This window comes from Anomalospiza imberbis, chromosome 5 (assembly GCF_031753505.1).
Source record: "Anomalospiza imberbis isolate Cuckoo-Finch-1a 21T00152 chromosome 5, ASM3175350v1, whole genome shotgun sequence".
NCBI lineage: Eukaryota > Metazoa > Chordata > Aves > Passeriformes > Viduidae > Anomalospiza > Anomalospiza imberbis.
The window spans coordinates 21755797-21775464 of record NC_089685.1 but is presented as its reverse complement, the minus strand read 5'-3'; the positions used below and the strand labels follow the sequence as shown (position 1 = coordinate 21775464).

The 19668-nt window shown below is 36.3% G+C and overlaps 1 protein-coding gene across 12 annotated transcripts in view; it reads right to left on the bottom strand.

Annotated features, from left to right (window-relative positions):
• Nucleotides 1-19668, bottom strand: part of CADPS2 (calcium dependent secretion activator 2) — a 284902-nt gene that overhangs the window by 185593 nt on the left and 79641 nt on the right. For all 12 annotated transcript variants that reach the window (XM_068189862.1, XM_068189864.1, XM_068189853.1 and 9 more), the window contains exon 3: nt 6834-7166. In XM_068189862.1, coding sequence (XP_068045963.1) covers nt 6834-7166 — 333 coding nt within the window. The remainder of the gene's footprint in view (nt 1-6833; nt 7167-19668) is intronic.

Here is a 19668-nt window from a genome sequence, read left to right as displayed (position 1 = left end):
GAAAATCCACTAGTCTATGAGTGTTGATACTCTCTCAGTCTACTAGAGACCCTAAATGTCCAACTCCCTCATGGAGATGCGAAACAGAAGCCACATATGCATAAAGAGCTCTATGACAGAAAAATCCACATGTAAATTTCATCTTAAAATTGAAAGTGCAAAACTATCCTTCAGAGTTTTTCCTAATGCTTATACTGGAAAAATAAAGCTTTGAATAGTTTCATGGTTTTCAGAGGATCCACTTGTTTTTCTTTTAAATGTGTATGTCAAAGCCAATTTTCCTCATGCAATAGCTGCATAAGAAGGACACCGCAATACCTCAAGTACTGAAAAAAGTATTAATGCTGCCAACGTACAATTTCTCCCTGGTATTTTCTCAGTATTGCTTTAGCTACAAACAAAAATAATTCAAAGTATTTCATTATGTAGCTTGCATGGCTTCTAAACATTGTTCAGAGTCAGATACTTAAGCATGGTAAAAAGGTAACTTGCTTTTCTGAGGATGTTTTCATATTCTTTCCATCACTCTTCTATCATTAGAATAAATGAGAACAAATAAAAAACCTTTGGGCCAATCAGAGACTTTTTTCCCAAAGTAAACTCTGCCATTATAGGAAAAAAACATTTGTTAACAGGAGCTAAAACAGTCTCTTTCCAGCCTATTTAAATACCATCATTGCATGCTAACAGAACTGAAGCACCTGGGGTTACAAGACTTCCTTTTTCATCAGAACTCATGTTATTAAGTTGAAAATTCAGACTGGCCTGACAAGCACCATTCATTTTAGCTCTGAATTTCTCACAAGAGGATTACAGAAGTAAGCTTGGGAGGAATAGTTGAGGTTGCAGCACTATTTCCCAAAATACTTAAAGTTTTTGTCTTGAGTGAGATCTTTCCAAACCTTTTGAAAGGAGGTAAATACCAATGAAGCACATCATTAAGAAAATATAACTACTGAAATAACTTCATATTAAAATCCTACATGCATGTAATCAAGAATGACATCTCATGAATAAAAGGAAACATCCAAAATCATATAGGAAATGACAATTTATTTCTTCATTGAAATATTTGGTTTGAATTATTCTGCTCAAGAACAGACAGTGGCAGATCTTTCTTCCCCTTGAAGAGGGTAAAATCAATCAGAAAACAAACTCTTTTTTTTTTGGAAGGACAGCATGAAGGAAGATATATTCTGGTATTTACAGGTGCTAGAACTAAAAGCAAATGTGAATAAGCCTGAAGTGTGGTTATTTGCATTTTTCTGCTATAAAAGGCATGAAACACTTTTCAGGTTGACAGACACATAGGACAATTTTAAAGGACTGACCTGTTCTGTAAGAAAGGACATCACTATTATCCCATGACAATATGCAGAAACTTTCTAGACTCACATTTAGCATATAAAAATCCAGTCAACACTTGAATACTAACTACAACTCTACAATAGCCTCCCACAGTCCCACAAAATCACTGCTTTTCTTCTCTCCAGACATCTCTCATACCACTGCAGTCCTTTCTGTCCACTGAGAGGCCTGAGAGCTTCTACCCTCATTCCTGCCCTGTCTGCATCCACTCTGCAGTGTCTGCAAAACTGCCTTTCATCTGGACAGCAAAAAACCCTGCCCCATGCGGGGGCTGTACATCAGCTACCCAGCAGTAAACTCTTAGCAGGTAAGGCCTGAAAGTAGCAGATCTCCTGTATAAAGCAGGCGATGAGAACAAGACTGTGGTGTGGGATTTTATTTTTTTTTCAAGGGCAATAGGAATATCCTGGCTGAGGTGAAAGGACATTTTGAGCTCTATGGGATGTTTAAGACATCAGTGGATGTCTTAGCTAACTCCTGATGTTACCTTGGAAATACAGCAATGGACCGTGCCAATATTTTTCTCAGGTTACTTTTGTTATGCAAGGTGTAATTGCGCATGAAGTAAGGAATGATTGTCATTGGTGACCATCAGAAATACACTGGCTTAACAGAAGCTCTGGTCACATTATAGCATCTCACAGATGTCAGTGTCTTCTTGTGACTAAAAAACCTGCAGATACACATATTTATGGGTTCTAGAAGATACAGCCCAAACCATTTTTCCCTTGTGCCAGGCCTCAACTTAAAAAATTAAAGAATCTGTTTAAATTTTGGTCTAAAAACTAAACTGAGTCTTAGTACTTGTTAAATTACTCCAAGAAGAAGATTATCAACACTACACTGAAACTTTCTGTACAAAGATAATAATTATTCTTTATGCTTCATAAACTCACACTTGTCCTCAGAACTTATATATAGGGTATGAAAGTTTCTACATAAAATATCCAGAAGTATGGGAAATTCTGTGATCTGTGAAATAACTCTACTATTTCTCATCATTTTACCAAGGAAAGGATCAGAACTAAAAACATGCAAAAGTCACAAAGGCCTTGCTGCAAATTAAATTGCCCTTAATCTGACTTATTTCCAAAACTGCATAATTATCTGGACTTCAGAAAAGTGCTGGGTGAAATTGTATTGAGCACCATAAGCAGACTTCAGTCAGAAGAAATTCTTGACAGAAATTACTCTTAGAATTAAAAATAAAATTATTTATTATGGAAGATACAATATAATCCATTGTTCTCAATATGAGACACCTATACAAAAAGTTATATCTTGTAAAAGCTAAAGATATTCAAGAATCAGACACCATACAAGGATTTTAAGCTGATAATTTTATCTTGTAGCAAAGTACCATCTAAAGCTATTTCCAAAAGAATTACTTTTTGGCTGATTACCAAAACACTTAGCAAATAATTCTTCTTAGAAACTGTTACGTTATACTAAAAATTGTTTATTGCTTGTTAGAAAACAGAATGTAATTTTCATTGTTTCATTATGAAAAGTAATGTTCGCTCCTGTGGGCACCCAAAAAGAGAATTTAGATCAGCCAAAAAAGGCAACCCTATAAAGGTATTTTCAAAATAAAATAAATTCCTGTGTGGAATTACAATTTATCTGACAAAGAAATTCTGGTTCTGATGAAGCAGTGTAATAATAGTGCATGACCAGAAATCAGTTTAAGTTTGACTTTCAGTTTCACTTACTCCAAAGTTATCTTCTACATCAGTGAATAAATTAAAAAAAAAAGAAAGGAAAAAAGTATCATGTTTGATCTCTGTAAATCAAATAAACTGAAACATTTTGGCCAAGCATCTCAAATGCAAGTCAAGGAGCTCATTAAGTCCCAGCTAACTAGCAATCATTTCTTTATCATATAACACAGGTTGAGGCAACACAATGTAAATAAAAATCAGGTGAAAGTCTTAACATTTACAAAATTGAACTTTTTAATCAAAAAGACATGTGGGTGGTTAACAGCAGTTGCTGGCCATTCTCTAATTGTGAAGTTGAAAACAAGATCACAGAAGTCTTCAACATCTTTATGTGCACATCTTATTAATGTTCACTACCTAAGTACAACCTTAGGCCTTTAGTGTATGTTAAAAGATTGTGAAAAAAAGTTCTTCTTCAAAGAAAATACATAAAATTCTCATAGCTATGTGGACTCGGTTTGCCAGTGTCAGAGAGTTGATCTATCATTATTCACTTTATTTCTGATTAAGTTTCTCTGCTGGCTGAATGAATACTGGTTCTCAGTGTTATCACAGGAAGGATGGAGAGCGACAGCCAGTGTGGACAGGCAGGAACCCACACCCAGCAGAACTGTCTGCTGGGCTGAGATACCAAGATACCCATGGTTTACAAGTTGAAGGGAATGCTCCATTTAGAGCAGGCTGGGGAGCAGAAGCCGCCGAAATCCAAGAAAAAGTTACTAAATGCTGAGGAAGTCACAAGGAGGAGGCTGGCAGACAATACCTCCTATGGTTATAAAGAGCACCCTTGTCTGCTTAGCAGCCCTGTAGGAGCAGGATAATTTACTCTTATCATCAACATTGTAAGACATTTTTCTGTTTCCTATTTCCAAAGGACTGGAAGATATAAAAAAAATGGGGGAAAGAAAAAAGAGTTTTCTGCACAAATTATAACTGCACAGATTTGCTTTTAAGGGCAGCTGTTTCTCAGAGCTGGAAAATATACAGAATTTCATATATCTGATTCTCTGCTAGAAGCACAGGCTAGAAGCCAAACTAATCAAACCTCTATCAAAAATACAATTTTAACATCTATTTGGAGTTGGACTTATCTCACTGCTCCCAGACACTATTGATTATCATTATCTGCATGTCTCTAGTATTCTAAACAGCAGCAGCAAAGGGAAATGAAAGTGAGCATTTCCATACAAAGACAGATAGAGGCTTCTAGAGCAGAATGAAAACTGCTGGTGCTGACTGAAAACAGAGCCTAACTTCATCTCATCTTCTATAAATACACTGTCAATACAAAGGAATAAGATGCAGCCTACACTAAAATATTATTAAAACCATAATGAGAAATAAGGGATTTCACCAAAGGAGAAAAGGTATTACATTATCAGAAACGGGTTGCTGTCTACACTGCACTTCTTGGCAAGGTTAGGTATGATTTCTGTCTTTTTCTTTGCAACAGACTTCTCCTCATAACTTTGGTCTATTATGTGCTTGACTGGACCACAGGAACAGGATATGAAAATTGTTGTTGGTAGCAACTCTGTTGGAGTCCATAATGAAAGTTTTTGCTTTAGCAAAGTAAACTCATCCTTGCCTCAGAAAACTAATATCAGCTAGAACCTCAAAACAAGGGTACACACTTAAAGCCTTTCCCTCTCCATTCTTTCCAGCTTGAAGTACATAGATGCTCATTTATCTGCTCCTGAAGGAGTAGATTTTCATTACTTTGCATCCTCCAGTACTTACACGAATCCAGGGTAAACACTGTGTATTTCAGAGACCTGCACTGAAGATTTTACAGACTTCAATGCTTAAAAGCAGGAAGAGCAAGAGAAGTGCCTTCTCTTAATCCCTTTGAGTCATCTTTGCACATGTCAGGGTGGTCAATCTTTCTTCCTTCTTACCCACAACAAGGTTATTTTCTCTTTAATTTGCAAGTAAAAAATAAGAAAAGACAACCATTCCATGTTCACAATTCCACCACGTTAGAAGACAAAATCAGCCACTGGGATGTTTCAGTCTCTATGGGTTATGGACCAAGAATTTAAGACAGAAAATGGCTGACATTTGCCAGACAGTTTTGGTCCATCAAATTTTATACAGATATGAACCAAAACAAAGAGGTCTTCAAGTATACAGATACAATAACCTAGTGGAGGTATCATCAAAACCACTTCTAGACTAAGGGAACAATTTTCTTGCTTAATTGTTCAAGGTTCTACAGGTCACACCTTTTTGTGTCCCTCTAGCCTAATGCAGACTAACAGCAGATTTTGACTACCCACAGCAATGTGCAATGCAAGACTTCGCATCACCAGACACCAGAGGAGAGAGGAATACATATTGAGATTCTACTATAAGTAACAAGTTATCTGCTTGGCAAAAAATAGTGTTTTTTCCATGTTTTCATATAATGGAACAGGTTGCCCATAAGGTTTGAACAATCTGTCTCCATTGTCAGAAGTTTTCAAGACCTGCCTGGTAAAGCCCTCAGTAACCTAGGGTGTCCTCACAGCTGACCCTGCTTTGAGCAGGAAGCTGGACTGAATGACCTCCGGAAGATTTATCCAGACTGTCTCCCATGTCTCTATGTTCTATTGTATATAAAACTCTCCCAAAATTAAGCAGAATTATTCCCCCAGATTTAAATGCTTCTTCATCTTATTACCAACCCACATATCCCAGAGGCTTAGTGATTTACCTGAGAATTTAGAGGAAAAAGGAAAAAAGAGGGGACAAATAGGAAGAAAAAGAAGGAATACTTTCTATTCCTTTTAATTCATAACACTGCTCATAATTTGATGGAGCAGAAGTGTTACATACTGCATATGTTTCAATCATATAACAGATAGATGATTTCATGGTACACTAAGACATATAATTCATTCCTATATTAAGATGGCCTATAACTACAAACCAGCCTTCAGCATAATATATGAAAAACATTTTAGCTGTAATCTGGTTGACTGTTTTATAGATAGTGTAAGATTCTGTGTGATCTCAGTTTAAATGCTTCATCTATGTGCTTGGTTGTGAGACTACCACAAAAATACCTTCTTTTTCTTCAGGTTTTTCCTCCTTAAGTAACTGTTAATTTACACTTCCATCACTATGAACACTGGTTAATAAAATATTTTTACATACCAACAATATTACTGATTAGTGAGAGATTATACACATAAATCTAAATATGAGTGTTGAATGGACTGTCTTGGCCTCAGTAATTTACAGGAAAAATCATTTATCCAACAAAACAACAATACAGAAATGTGAAAATTAGCTTTGTAGAAGATGCTTGAATTGGAGCACATTTAGTTCTAACACTAACCTTCTAGACACTGGATGTCCAACAGGATCCTGAATCACCTGTCATCTATTTATGGCAGCAAATTTCTTTTAAAGATTAACACACAGGCTCAGAAATGTATGTGCATGGATATGTAATTTATCAGAGGGTATGCAGATATACAGACCATGGCACATTCCTCAGAATCACCCAAATCGTGTGAGCTGTGACACTGTAAAAGGAGACCCCTGTAGCATAAATACCACATTCTCTGCATACCCTTTATCCAAGTGCTCAGCAGCAATCAGATCATGCAAAGATTCCTTGCTGAGCAGTTTCATCTCCTTGGACTACAGAAATGCACCTAAAATTGAAGGATTCTACACACAGGGAGGAAGCACTGGACCTGATGGCAGAGGGGAGATATTCTGGACACAACAAAACCGAACGATACCAATACTTACTTGGCAGGCATTATAAATCAACTGGTGTTCCAATTTTTTGATCCCTAGAATCTGCTGAAACATTTCATAAAGCTGTTCCTTGCTCAGAATCAGCTCTGATACAGCACTTAAGGCCATTCTGTTCGGCTGTTTGCAAAAGTCCTCTTCTCCCCTGTATATGGCATCGTATTTGGCTAGCCAAGAACTTAACACTGTCTCTTTGCTTAATCCATCAATTTCCGGCAAACTTCGGACTCTCTTTTCTATGTTTTTCTTAAAAACATCTCTAAAGTCACTTGCAGAACATCCTCCACTGTGGACCATTCTTGCAACCCGGTCACTCTTGAGAAACACCTTTTAAAGTAAAAGAAGAGAGAAAAAAAAGAAACAAAACCAGTTAGCCATGGACACAAATACAAAACTATCCCTGTATAAGGCAATACAAGCTAGTATTTTGTTCCTACACAAGACAACTTTATATGACAGAGTTATACAGTTTATGTTTGTTAAGTTTTTCATAAAGAAACAACTGACCATGTTGAAACCAACTTTCCACACTAAGTACTTACACTGCATTTAGGCATAAATGTCAAGCATTTGTGCATAAATTTTTAATAGCTACACTAGATGAACTTTGAATTTAAAACAGCTAATTTAAAATTTACCCACAATGAGACACAAATCCAGGAGGAAAAAAGGAAAAAAACCCAACAAAAAACCCCCTAAAAAACTAAAGAAACACACAAGCAATATTAACAATTGAGAAGATAGACTCAAAGATAATGAGCTCTTTCTACTCTGTAGAAACAATACTAGAGATACAGTATGGGATTCTCCATGTAAAATCACCAAACATCAACATAAAAAGGCCCCTCCCAACTACTCATACTCTAAGATATGAGAAGTCAAATTACAACAACAAACCAATTAAATCAGTTCTAGCATTCTGTCAAAACTTTCCAGTGTTCAAGAATAGTTGTTTTCATCTCTTCTTTTAGAAGGGCCTCAGCAAGGTCAGTCTTTCCAGACACTGTATGTGGCCTGCATGTAGCTCATTTATAGCACCAAGTGTCATGAAACTGTTTCTCTACGAGATGCAACCAACAAAAAGCTGACGGTGCAGCACAATCACCTGTGTAAACAATGGATGTGTGCCTTGGGCAGGGATCAAACTACATCATGCCATTGAAAGGATAACTCAGGGAGAACCACCTGCTTTCTGCAGCAGAGGGAGATGAATCAAGGCCCTCCGCTCTGCATGGTTCAGCTGCTTGGGTGTCACACCAACATCCCACAGATGAAATGCAAGGAACAGATGAGAAATCACAAAGCTGAAAGAGAACCATCACTTTTCTGACTGTCTGCTCTCTTCAGTCAGATGTATGAACTGGGAATTAAGCATGCATTTTCAGATAGTCATTACAGACCCCAAGAGCTATGAAATCATATATGATTTTGTGAATGGAGATGATAGCACAGTAGAGCTCTGACTCCAGGTAGTATCTCCTGTTAGAAGATGGTGTACCGAACAACCAACCTAAACCTACTGGGCATCACTTTCAAAATATAGAAGAATGGAGTAGGAGAGGAGCTGAGCAGGCGAGTACACAGATGCAAGCAGATCAAGAAAAATTAATTCTAAACTTTTTAGTTCTTGTCATGCTACATGTTCTCTTGTAGCATATTTTAAAATGTGGTTACTTATAAAATGTATTTTTCAACAGATAATCTAATTGATATTGTTCTTAAATGCTGCAGATTAAATCTAAAAGAATTTGCCCAAGGAGATTATTTTAAAAAACCTTACCACCAATATATGCTAACCACATGTTATGCTCTATCTGTACTGAGATACATTTTCTTTTATGTAAACATAAGCTTCTAAGGTTAAATTCTTACCCATAATGGGACCTGAAATAATTACTGTCAATTAATGCTTATATTAATTTCCTCAAAAGGCTACACAAATATTGAATCTCATTTCAAAACAACTAATAGTCAGCAATTCCATTCAGCAATAAAACTTATTCACACAAACAGGTACAAGGATATTAAGCCTTTCCTTGTTTTAACAGTCTGCAATTACAGATGATTCATTCCTCATACATCTTCACCAGTAAAAAAAAGATTACTTCAAACTTATTTCAGCTACTTTGTAAAAAGTAAGTAATCTTCCATCACATTAGCCTGCACACCAACAAGAGAAAGCAGAGGCAGAAGACAGTGAGAAATTAAGAATATTTATAGATACTTTCCAGCCAAAACCTCATATTCATGCAAAATCTTGCACACAAACCAATATATTGCTAATATAGTCGGACCAGTCTTGTAAAAACAAGACAAACAAAATAAACAAACAAAACCACCAAAAAAACCCCCCACAAAAAACACCAAAAAAAACCCCAAACTCACAAAAACCCAAAAATACCCCATAACCCAAAAAACTCCAATTCCAAATCTGCAAAATATACACTGTAAGAACATCAGCATATCATTCACCTTGCATTACCTTCTTTCAGTCTTATTATTCAAATCGATTAATCTTGAATGAAAAGGCTCTGAAGCTCGTAGCACTTTCTTTGATTTATAAGCCATACTAATTCAAAATTTCTTTGTGATTCTGAAGTTTATTTTCCAAGATACTTTTTCCAGGAAAAACCCATTCCATTTTTTTTGACCACTTAACCATGGAAGGGAAGCACTATTGTAACAGTCGCTGCACATAATATTCACAAAATAATGGCATGCTCATGTTGGACAAAGCAATGGGTATGTGCAAAAAGAAAGTGAATATAAATGTGCCTTTGAGTCTAAAATGTTCCCTTCTCATGTGATTTGAGTCACTAACTGTATTTTTATTAAATTTTCAAAAATTATTGCAAGGTAATTATTTTTCAAGAAGGAAATTACTCAAGATACAAACCCAAGGTGTGAATAACAGGGTATGAAAAACATGGTTTGTTCTGCAAAGGAATCCACTGGACCTAAATCCACTGGTTTTTACTGTACTACTCCTATTTGAGTGGAAATATACCATTTTTTTCCTGAGGGGAAAAAACCCATAATATCATCTTTAAAATGAACTACTTGCATTTAAGATAATTAAAAATCAATAATAACATTTTAACAAAACTATTTCATACGCAAGGCTTTATTTGCAACAGAAAACCATAAGAAAAAAGAAATTCTATTAGGAATGTATCAAATGTATCACAAATTTAAAACAATAAGATGCGTTAAAAAGCTATTAAGTGTCTCATTAATCCTGTCCCTGAAAGATATATGGTACACTCCATGTTGAATGTAAAATCCTTTGTTTCAGTTAGACTTCTTGAGATTTGTCTGCTTGGTTTCTGAGCTTTCAAAGATTATATGAGCAGCAAAATCATCCCCATGAGGGAAAATATTTTTATTGATATTTATCTTTAAAGCAAAACACTAAGTACATTCACTAATCTCTGGTTCTTACTGCCTTCATTCCTGCATTTTAATTGATCTTTAGACTCAGTTCTAATTAAATAATTATTCAAAAACTTACAGTGTAAAACGTTATTTCAATTCTCTCAACACTAGTGGGAAACTGGAGATGAAAAAAATTAAGAGGCTTGAGCATAAAATATAAAATATCAGAAAAAGTTATTGTGGGCAAAAAGAAATCTAATTCTGCACGGAATTAGGACTGGCAGATCAGCCACAATCTTTTGGAAATCCACATATTATTCACAAATAATTTGCAAGACTCAGAGTCTTTAATGAAGCATTTCCTGTTACTACCAACATTTTCCAGACTTCCTCAAAGACATCCTGGATTGACACTATTGTCAGTCAGCATTTGAATGTTTAGCATCATTACTAGTTTATTGAATACACAAATCAACATAAACTGTCCATGTTACTCACTGTTAACAAATTATCAAACACGATAAAGGAATGCTCTATTAACAAATAAAACACATTCTGGAGAAAACAAATTGTTCAAATATAGGTTTCAATGGGCCATAAAAACCCACTTTGAGGAACTTTTTCAATTAATGTTATTTAGAGTCCTCCTAAATACTTTTGGACTGAACCACACCTTCATTTTCTGATGGATAAAGTTCAACTCATTCAAAGGTGAGAAAACATGTTTTTAAAAAACCCAATAACAATTGTAATCTACTGAAGCACTGTTTAAATCCACTTTTTTCCAATCATTACACATATGCAATTTCATCTACTGCAAATGCCAGTAAAAAACCTAATTCAAAATAGTCTTTAGCACTAGATGATTACCTTAAAAGTATATTTTTGTGTTGTGTTGTTTAAAGATGAAAAATCATTATTTAGCAGTGCCTACAACTTAAGAAAATATTAGAAATATTATGAAAAGAACTGATTTTCACTTCTAGAACATATTCCTTAAATAATTTTTCTATTTATTGGACATCATACCAAATTTAACTAATCATACAATTAAGCAACACAAACATGATTATCTTATTCTTTACTGTAAATAAGGAAAAAGAAAATTCAAGCAAATGTAGTAGAATAGGGGGACCACCTAGAATGATTTCTCAGCCTCTGAATCATTTCTCAACCTCTGAAAACTTCTCGCTCATCTGGCCTCTGTACACCTTCTAGTAGTGCTAAAGCACCAATGTTCTCCTCCTCTTTAAGCAATACAGCATTTGGAGCTTCATTTGCCATTTTCCACAAGACCCACTAGATATTTTTCTTCATTTTTGATGGTCACTTCTGTTCCTGTAGCTTTGAGGAGATCACATTTAAACTTTAGACATTTCCTATTTCTTAACAGTCAGGGCTCAATGCATCTTCTTTCATGGAAAATATTGTGGCAGCTCAAAATGCACACTACATCTCTGGGACAGCAAACTGCTAGACATACTAAGCACCATCTGAATCAGCTTATTACCTTTCTTACAATACCTATTTCAAGCTGCATAACAGCTTTTTGCACATCTGCTAAATTCTGGCATTGTGGATGCAAACTCTTGGGCTCCATGCACATTCTAGCACAGTAATAGGTGTGTGACAAGTGCACTCAGACACATGACCAAACTAGCAGCAGTTTGGTACAAGCTTCCATCTTGGCCTGGGCCACAGCTTGGCCAAGAACTCCTCTAGTTCCCATGTAATTTCTGAAAACCCACAAAGGAGCAGAGGGACCCAAGTGAGCACTGGCGCATATGACTTGGAACACTGATCAGGCGATTCACACATGAACAGCAGGTGGCTTTTCCAAGAACCATTTATCAAGGAACAAAGAAGGCTGTGGGTGCAAGAAATCTCAAGTAAACCTCTCCCACTGCATGTAAATTCAATAAAAGCCAACCACTGTGTTCCATATATGTGACAGATGAAGTGAAGTTTCTTTAAGCTCTCCCAGCTAAACAGCCTGGCTGCATAGCAGTGATCTTCTCTTGAGCCTCTCAAGGCTGAGACCCTTTAAAATGGCAGATCTTTGCTAAGCGACTGATATTGTGGGTAGCCTTTAGTATGATAGCTTTGACTTGTGCCTTAGTAGCTTTACTTATGCCTTTGTAGTTTTGAATCACTGTTCAAACAACTGTGCTGTAGAGTAACAGAGTGAATGTTGACATTGAACCTTGTTAAATCGCACTTTCACAACACCATATGCAAAATGCTTTTGCTAATACCTTTCACAAGGCTTCTTTAAGAAATCTAAATCATGCATTCATGACAAGATGGAATAAAAAACACAGCCACTGCACACAGGGCCTCTAAATAATAGGTTACCCAGGAGTTCTGATACCTTCCTCCTGCTATTACTATGATTACTTGTATGCCTTCTGAATTAAGCATAAAACAATACTTTCTTCCAGACTACCAACCAAAGGTGTAACAGGAATCTGTGCACTGATGCGGACCATAGGAAATGCTTCATTACCTACATTTGAGCATTGATAAGTGATTGCATCAACTTCTCCAACTGATGCTGCACATTATTTTATCTGTGAAAGGAGATGACGTCCTTCTAATTAGGACTATGCAGGTCTCTGTCAGCTTCCAGAAGCCTCTAATTGAGTGTAAAATATAGGACCAAACACTGCCTCCTACAGCAGCACAATGACTGATGAACCAGAAAGGTAACTACCTAGATCTTCAGTGTGTTTATTCAGGACAATGTACTGCAACTGATATTTGGGGCATCCTTAAAACATGCTAATGTTAAACCAGAACCTTTTCATATAACTTAGAAAAAAGACTGTCATGTAAGGCCTAAGGATATTTCTCTTTGGAGATTTTTTTCAGAAGTACACTATCACTCAGACACAGATACGCAGCTACACAGAGCAACATTTTCTTCTTAAGGATGTGTTCTTGTTTTAAAGGAATTTTCTCCTCCTTTAAACTTACCAGAAGAAAAGCTGGAAGTGTATTAAAATTAATGGCAACAATGTCATATCAGAAATTTTCAATTAAAAAATAAAAATGAACAGAAGTACCTCTTTGATAGAGACTGAACAAGGGCAAAAAGGACTTTGATGGAAGTCCAAGGAATATTCAAGTCTATGAAAGCTTTTTAGGTTTCTGATATACTTTTCTGATGTGTTCTGTAGTCAAGCTCCTGCTGTGCTTTGTACAATTACCAGAACTCTTGAGTTTATGACATACAGAATAATTTTTTTGAAGCAGCAATTTTCAGGGCTAAATTGAGCACTAAAATTTCTGCAAAAGACATCAATTCTCGTCCTGCAAACTAAAAGGAATTGAAATACCTCTCTTTAAAAACTGGATGTGACTTGCATCATCATGTTGTGCCAGAAGCATTACTTAAGGCAAAACAAAGCATAAGACATTTACTGTGTAATATTAAATAGCCCCAGTGCAGCTACTGCAGCAGCTCTTCAAAGTCACTGTCAAGAGATCTCACCAACCTAAAGTCCTTCCTGTTCCACAGGAATAAAAAGTATTCCCATGTCAGTCATTAGTGTGAGCAATGGTCTCTGGGACCAGCTCTCACACCCCTCAGTAGTTCTACTCTAGACTGAAATCACACAATGCATTATACCAAGATCTGGGGCTAGTTTGATGAAGGTGCGAAAACTTCTGACAGTTTGGAGAACAGCTGCCACAGCTATACATTGTAAAAGCAAAGGTTTATTCCTAGTAGCAATTAATGTATATCATGACCAGCGCTGTCTGCTGCTATACCTTGGAGCTGCAGAAAAAGACATTGTTTCAGATATTATGTTCTCACTGCACTTAAAACTGTCTTGAAAGAAAGAAAAAAAAAACATACCAAAATTATTAAGTTGATGTTTAGATTAGTTCAACTAAGCAATTACAAGAACAAGATCATTTTGGGTCAAAAATAAATAGTTAATGTAGTAGCATCATACATCCAAGAGTAATATAATTATTTTTATGCTCCTTGAATAAAATTACTGCACTGACTACTGAAATAGCATTTACATTGAAGAAGACATTAGTAGTTATCAATGCATTTTAATAGCTACTTCTAATAACTCTTTGCTGCTGAACAAGAGTGGAAATTGAGGTAGTTAATGAGATTTGCTCAGTGTTTTGAAATCAGAAGCACTTTTCACATTTTTAGAAAAAAAAAAAATTAGGCATTGCTTGCAGGTCTTATTCCTCCCTTGTTCTCTTTCATACCCTAGAAATATCCTCCAGGCACTATTTTGATGTTTTTTCAATGAAATTATCAGAGGTAAAGGATCCTATTTTTAAATCTATGTAAGTCATCAGAACAGAGTCCTCACCTTCAGGTAAAAGCAAAATATTTTAAGAAATCACACTTATAAACTCTGATTACTCTGCTTCAGAACTTCCATGATTATTTTGTTAATGAAAGGTTACTTCTCTTAGAAGTATACTCCATTGTACAGTTTTCCCTAATTTTGAGGGGGTGAGAAATCTGAAAAAAAAAAAAATCTTTAATTTTGGCTAACAGTGAGGTCATGGGTTTTTGCTTTTAAAACCTCTTTAAAGTAGCGCATTAAATTAAGGTGAAAAAAGGATACAAAATTTAATGTAGTAAACCATCATCATCCAAAGAGGCATAATCATTCAATATTTTCCTTCTTTTTTTTTTTTTTAATATATCAACTACCCTTCCTGAGCACATTCAGCTATGATTTCTTCTTATTAAGATTAATGGTTCAGAAACCATCACAAGCTGAAATTTTCAGGTAATTTACTTTGATTTCTTCAGCTCTTTTGGGCACAACAGCTGCACACTGGACATTTACCACTGCTTAGCAACCAGCTATCTGTAAAAAAAACCCCACCAAAACTCAAAGTCTTGAAAATTAAAATGTCTGCTACTGCTCCAGGGGTACATGCTTGTAAGCATACTACACAACACTGTGCACTGGGATTTGTTATTTTCCAGCTTTTTCAAAATGCACAAGCAATTGTCAATGTCTACCCAAATTGCTGTTCCTGATGGCAACACATTTCACAGAGTCATGTACTGCAATGTTCGTGCCTTGGGCATAAGAACAAACAGAGGTATAGTAACAATCACCATAAAAAATCCACAAAACTGTTTCACCCAGAAGCAGTGTTTTCTCCTGGATTAATTTATTAAAGTTAACCAGCTACCCTTTTGAAATGAGCATATTTATCCTCCTTTCACGGCTGATAACAGCAGCAATAGTTTTTGCACTCTAATGAGACACAGTATATAGATTGCTGCCTACGTGAGCATGGGTGTGGATTACTTTTGCTATGCTTCCACTTGGAACAGGCAGTGTGATTTTCATTTTAACAGCACAGTTTCCCCTTTGACCAAGCCCCATTGCTCAGGTTGAAACATGTTATAAGGGAGCTCACAGCTTGCTCTCCAGTGTGCTGATTCTGCCTGACAAGAACTCCTTCCTTTGGTGACCATTGGAAAGTTCCAGGATATGAGAATTTCAAAGGCTCTATTTTAGATAGCGTAAGACTGAAAAAGGCTGTTAAATTGAATGTGTAACACAGCATGCCTTGGTGATGTCACTGTAAAACGGCTTATTTTCACCTCACAACTGGTCCCTCTTTTCCAGCAAATTCCATAAGGAAAGTGTCCAACCCTGACTATAAGGGAAGAAGATGAAGGCTGAAAAAAATAATAAAGAAGAAACCAAAGATTAAAAAAAAAATACTTCAAACAGGAAACATATTTACACAGAAATAATGAGTAGCAAACAGTCTTGCTAAAAAGGATTAGGAATAAACATTTACTTAGCATATTTATCGATTTCACAATCAACAGATGATGACTAGTTTATACAAAACTACCTCTGGTACCTGCAAACTTGAGAAAAACACACACCTGCTTGAAATCAGTAACTCATATTTTCATTTGCCTTGCTAAGGAACTCCTCAATTCTGTGACTTTTTGGTGTTTACAAAACAGAAGCAGCCTCAGCACTTTACCTCTTATGATAATGCTACCTCTTAGGATACAATGTTTCTAAATATAAAAACCAATTTCTTCCATTAACTGTGAGAAAAATTGAAGTAAATGGGCAAGTACAATAAAGAAGGGAAATAGTCCTTCACTTCTCTAAATTTTCCTCTGAAGTCACTTGTGGTTCTAGTTTTTATTTCACTTGACTGAAAGTTATGTAAGTGACAGTTTTCAAAAATGGTATTGCACTGGGTTCATTTTGTCAGAGATGAAAAGAATTGGTTATTTCACTTCCCTATTACCATTAATATGCTTCTGCATTAACCATTTTCACCTGAGTATAGATTAATAGCTTTTAGCTCGAATGAGCATACTACTATATCTTTATTTTTGAATAAAGGCACTCTATATTCAGACCAGGTCTGCTGAGATCCTTTCAGTCCCTATCACCCACCACCACCCTACATACCTTCATGCAAAGTAAGGACAATGCTTCAGAACATATATTTTTACTGATCAATGCCACTTTTTCATTTCCAGTTTATATATTCTGCCATTGCAGCTGAATGCTCAAAAATGACCTGAGCAAATAGAAATTGGGCCGAAGCCACCTGAAATGTTGTCTCATAACATTATTTTTTCTGCTTTAGCAACTAAAAAAGTGCCAGCAAACTGACAACTTAAGCAAATAACCAGCCACTTTCTTTCCCAGTACTAATTAGTTTTAATGGCTTATTTTTTGGTGGAGTAGAAAGGGCAATGTTGGGTGGGGAGAAAGGTTAAAGCTCCGACTTCACTCTGTAGCCTAAGGAAACTGGAAAAGAACTGACACATCACGAATACTGCAAAACTTGGGTGGTCACAGGAAAACAAAAGCAAGAGTAGACTCTCTAAAGCCTTTGAAGGTTTACTGATGATGTCCTATCTACCAATATGGCATCTTTCTCCTGCTGTGATCCCCAGGATTTAGGGGAAATAGATACATGGGAAAATGCAGCCACTTTACATGTAAGAAAAAATTTCTTTTGCACCCCATGAAGGGTGACATTGTTTTAACAGTATTCTTGAGAATTAGATGTAGTGTACAGAACCGGCAGAGCAAAAGATCTACGAGAAGGAACCACAGCTGTGTACTTCGCATCCCAAAGCCGAATAGAAAAGGCTGCTTGCACTTATTGCCTCCTGCATGACTCAACAGCTGCTAGGATAGTTCACTACATCTGTTTAAAAAATAGTTCCATCATTACAAAAATATGGGAAGTAAGAACAACTCTGAAGAGAGAAAAAGAAGGTGACAACTGCCACAGGTATCTGGAACTGCTTGACTGGAGTCAAGTAAATGAAAAGATGCAAACTAGATGAAAGGAGTACAAACTGTCCTACTACCCATGTTTAGTGATGTAATTCACCCATTTTAGACACCTTTCCAAATGCTGGGCAAGGGTACACTGCTCCAGAGGACAACCCAGAGCTCCTAACGCAGGCTCTGCTTTGAAGCACTCCCTATAGGAACCTCTCTTGCCACAACGAGGACAGAGAAGCTTGCAAAGATTCATCGTCCAGACTGTTCTATAAAACATCCCAGGGCAAATGGTGTGAGTGCCTTCCAGAAGTTCTGAACAGTCACAACAGAAGACTTTGAATCATCTGGGGAAAAACAGGATGGAACAACACAGTTGAGTTTAATTGCAAGCTGATGTGATAGATAATACTAGTTTTGTGATCAGAATGTGTTAGGTGTCACAAAAACTGCTTCCTTGCTTCTCCCAAAGGACAATCTGTACTTCAAAGTGTTTCTGTTCTAAGAGGAAGATAAGAACGACAGAATATAAGTGCAAATGTAGGCAGGGACAATGTATCATGAAAATGTGAGTGCTTGGGGAATTGTTTTTTATGTCTTTGCGCTTAGAATGCATTATTTGTGTGGACATTTCTTAACAGCAACACCATCTCATCACTCATTAGAATGCATTTCTCTTTCAGAAAGTTATAAAGGATATTCAGGGCTGGCAGACACTAAGCCATTGCCACATGCAACTTAGCTGCTAGCTGTAGTCTTACAAATATTTTTATTCCAATACAACTTTCTTAAAAAAACAGCATTTATCATAAATACATTCTCTCTCTCCATCTTTATTAAGTGTAATCTTTGTGTGTCAAAAAACAACAATACATTTTCCTTGATTAATTTTTCACAAGGGTGATCAATTCATGGTGTCAGCAGGAAAGTTATAGCACACAAAAAGAGCTTCAAAATGCATTCTAAATCTTAAATCCTTCCTTAGATTTAATAATCACCATGCTGGCTGCACTTCAGACAGCAATACTTCAATGGGAAGATTAATGAACAGTTGGTCTGCTGTTTAATTCCCCTAAATTTTAGCATGCAGAATGCAAACTTTTACAAGTTGGACTATTTTCATGCATTCCAATTATATGTCAAAGTCCAAATAGCTTTAAGGGTAACTTTGAGGCTTCTTAGTCATCATTAGAGTACTTAAGTTTTAGAAAATATTAATTCACTATACTTCAACATTCTCTAGACCATTTTAAAGATTACCTTTCAGGATATCATCTCATTTCAGAAATGCCTTCAATTTCTTATTTATTTATAAATAATTTTACACAATCATCAACTATTTTGCCTTGCTAGTAGTATTCTGTGGCAAAGATTTAACTTTATTTTATTTTGTTTCTTAAATTTAACTTAAGACACAAAAAGTAAGTTCTTCTCTACAGCCACACCAGCCAATTATTGCCTCTATCTCCTACAGGAACAACTGCTGCCTGTCAAGTTCCCACTGCCCCTGACCTCCATGGCGTCCGTACTGCTCAGGTAATGCCTGAAGTCCAAAACAATGGCAAGGTGAGGTAAGAAAATTTACACCCAGCCTGGGACGATGGGGAAGACGTCCATATTTATTCTCCTCCCTCAGCATTTCTACAACTATGCCTTTCTTTCTTGGGCTTCCAGAGAGAGGTGCTGATAATAGCAGAACAACCTATGAAACTTTGTTTGCAATAAATGGGGCAGTCTGAAATTATTACAGAGGAACCTCTTGCCTGGAGATAACTATGGTTGTGTACCAAGGGACAAACCCTAGTTATCTATAGTTTTGTTGTGCGTAATACAGAAGCAGGAAAAAAAAATTCTTCACAATGCTCTTACAATTGAGGGCCCCCCAAAAAAATCCCCAAAGTCCTGAACTTTTTTGCTTCACAGCTCCCAGCAACAAGTACAGTGTGGAGAACTGAGGATGGAAAAAGAAATAAAAAAACAATACCACCATGATGTTGAAAAGTTCTCCATCTCCAGTGTGTGCCCAGTCTGGTTTCAAATTCACCCTAACAAGACTTCACCTCTTTCTCTTTTCTCTAATTATGGGCTCCAGTTTCAATAAACCAGAAATGTACAGAAAAGTATGCTTATTTTTAAGCTTTGTCTCTCAAATGACAGTAGCACCTATATTCCAAAAT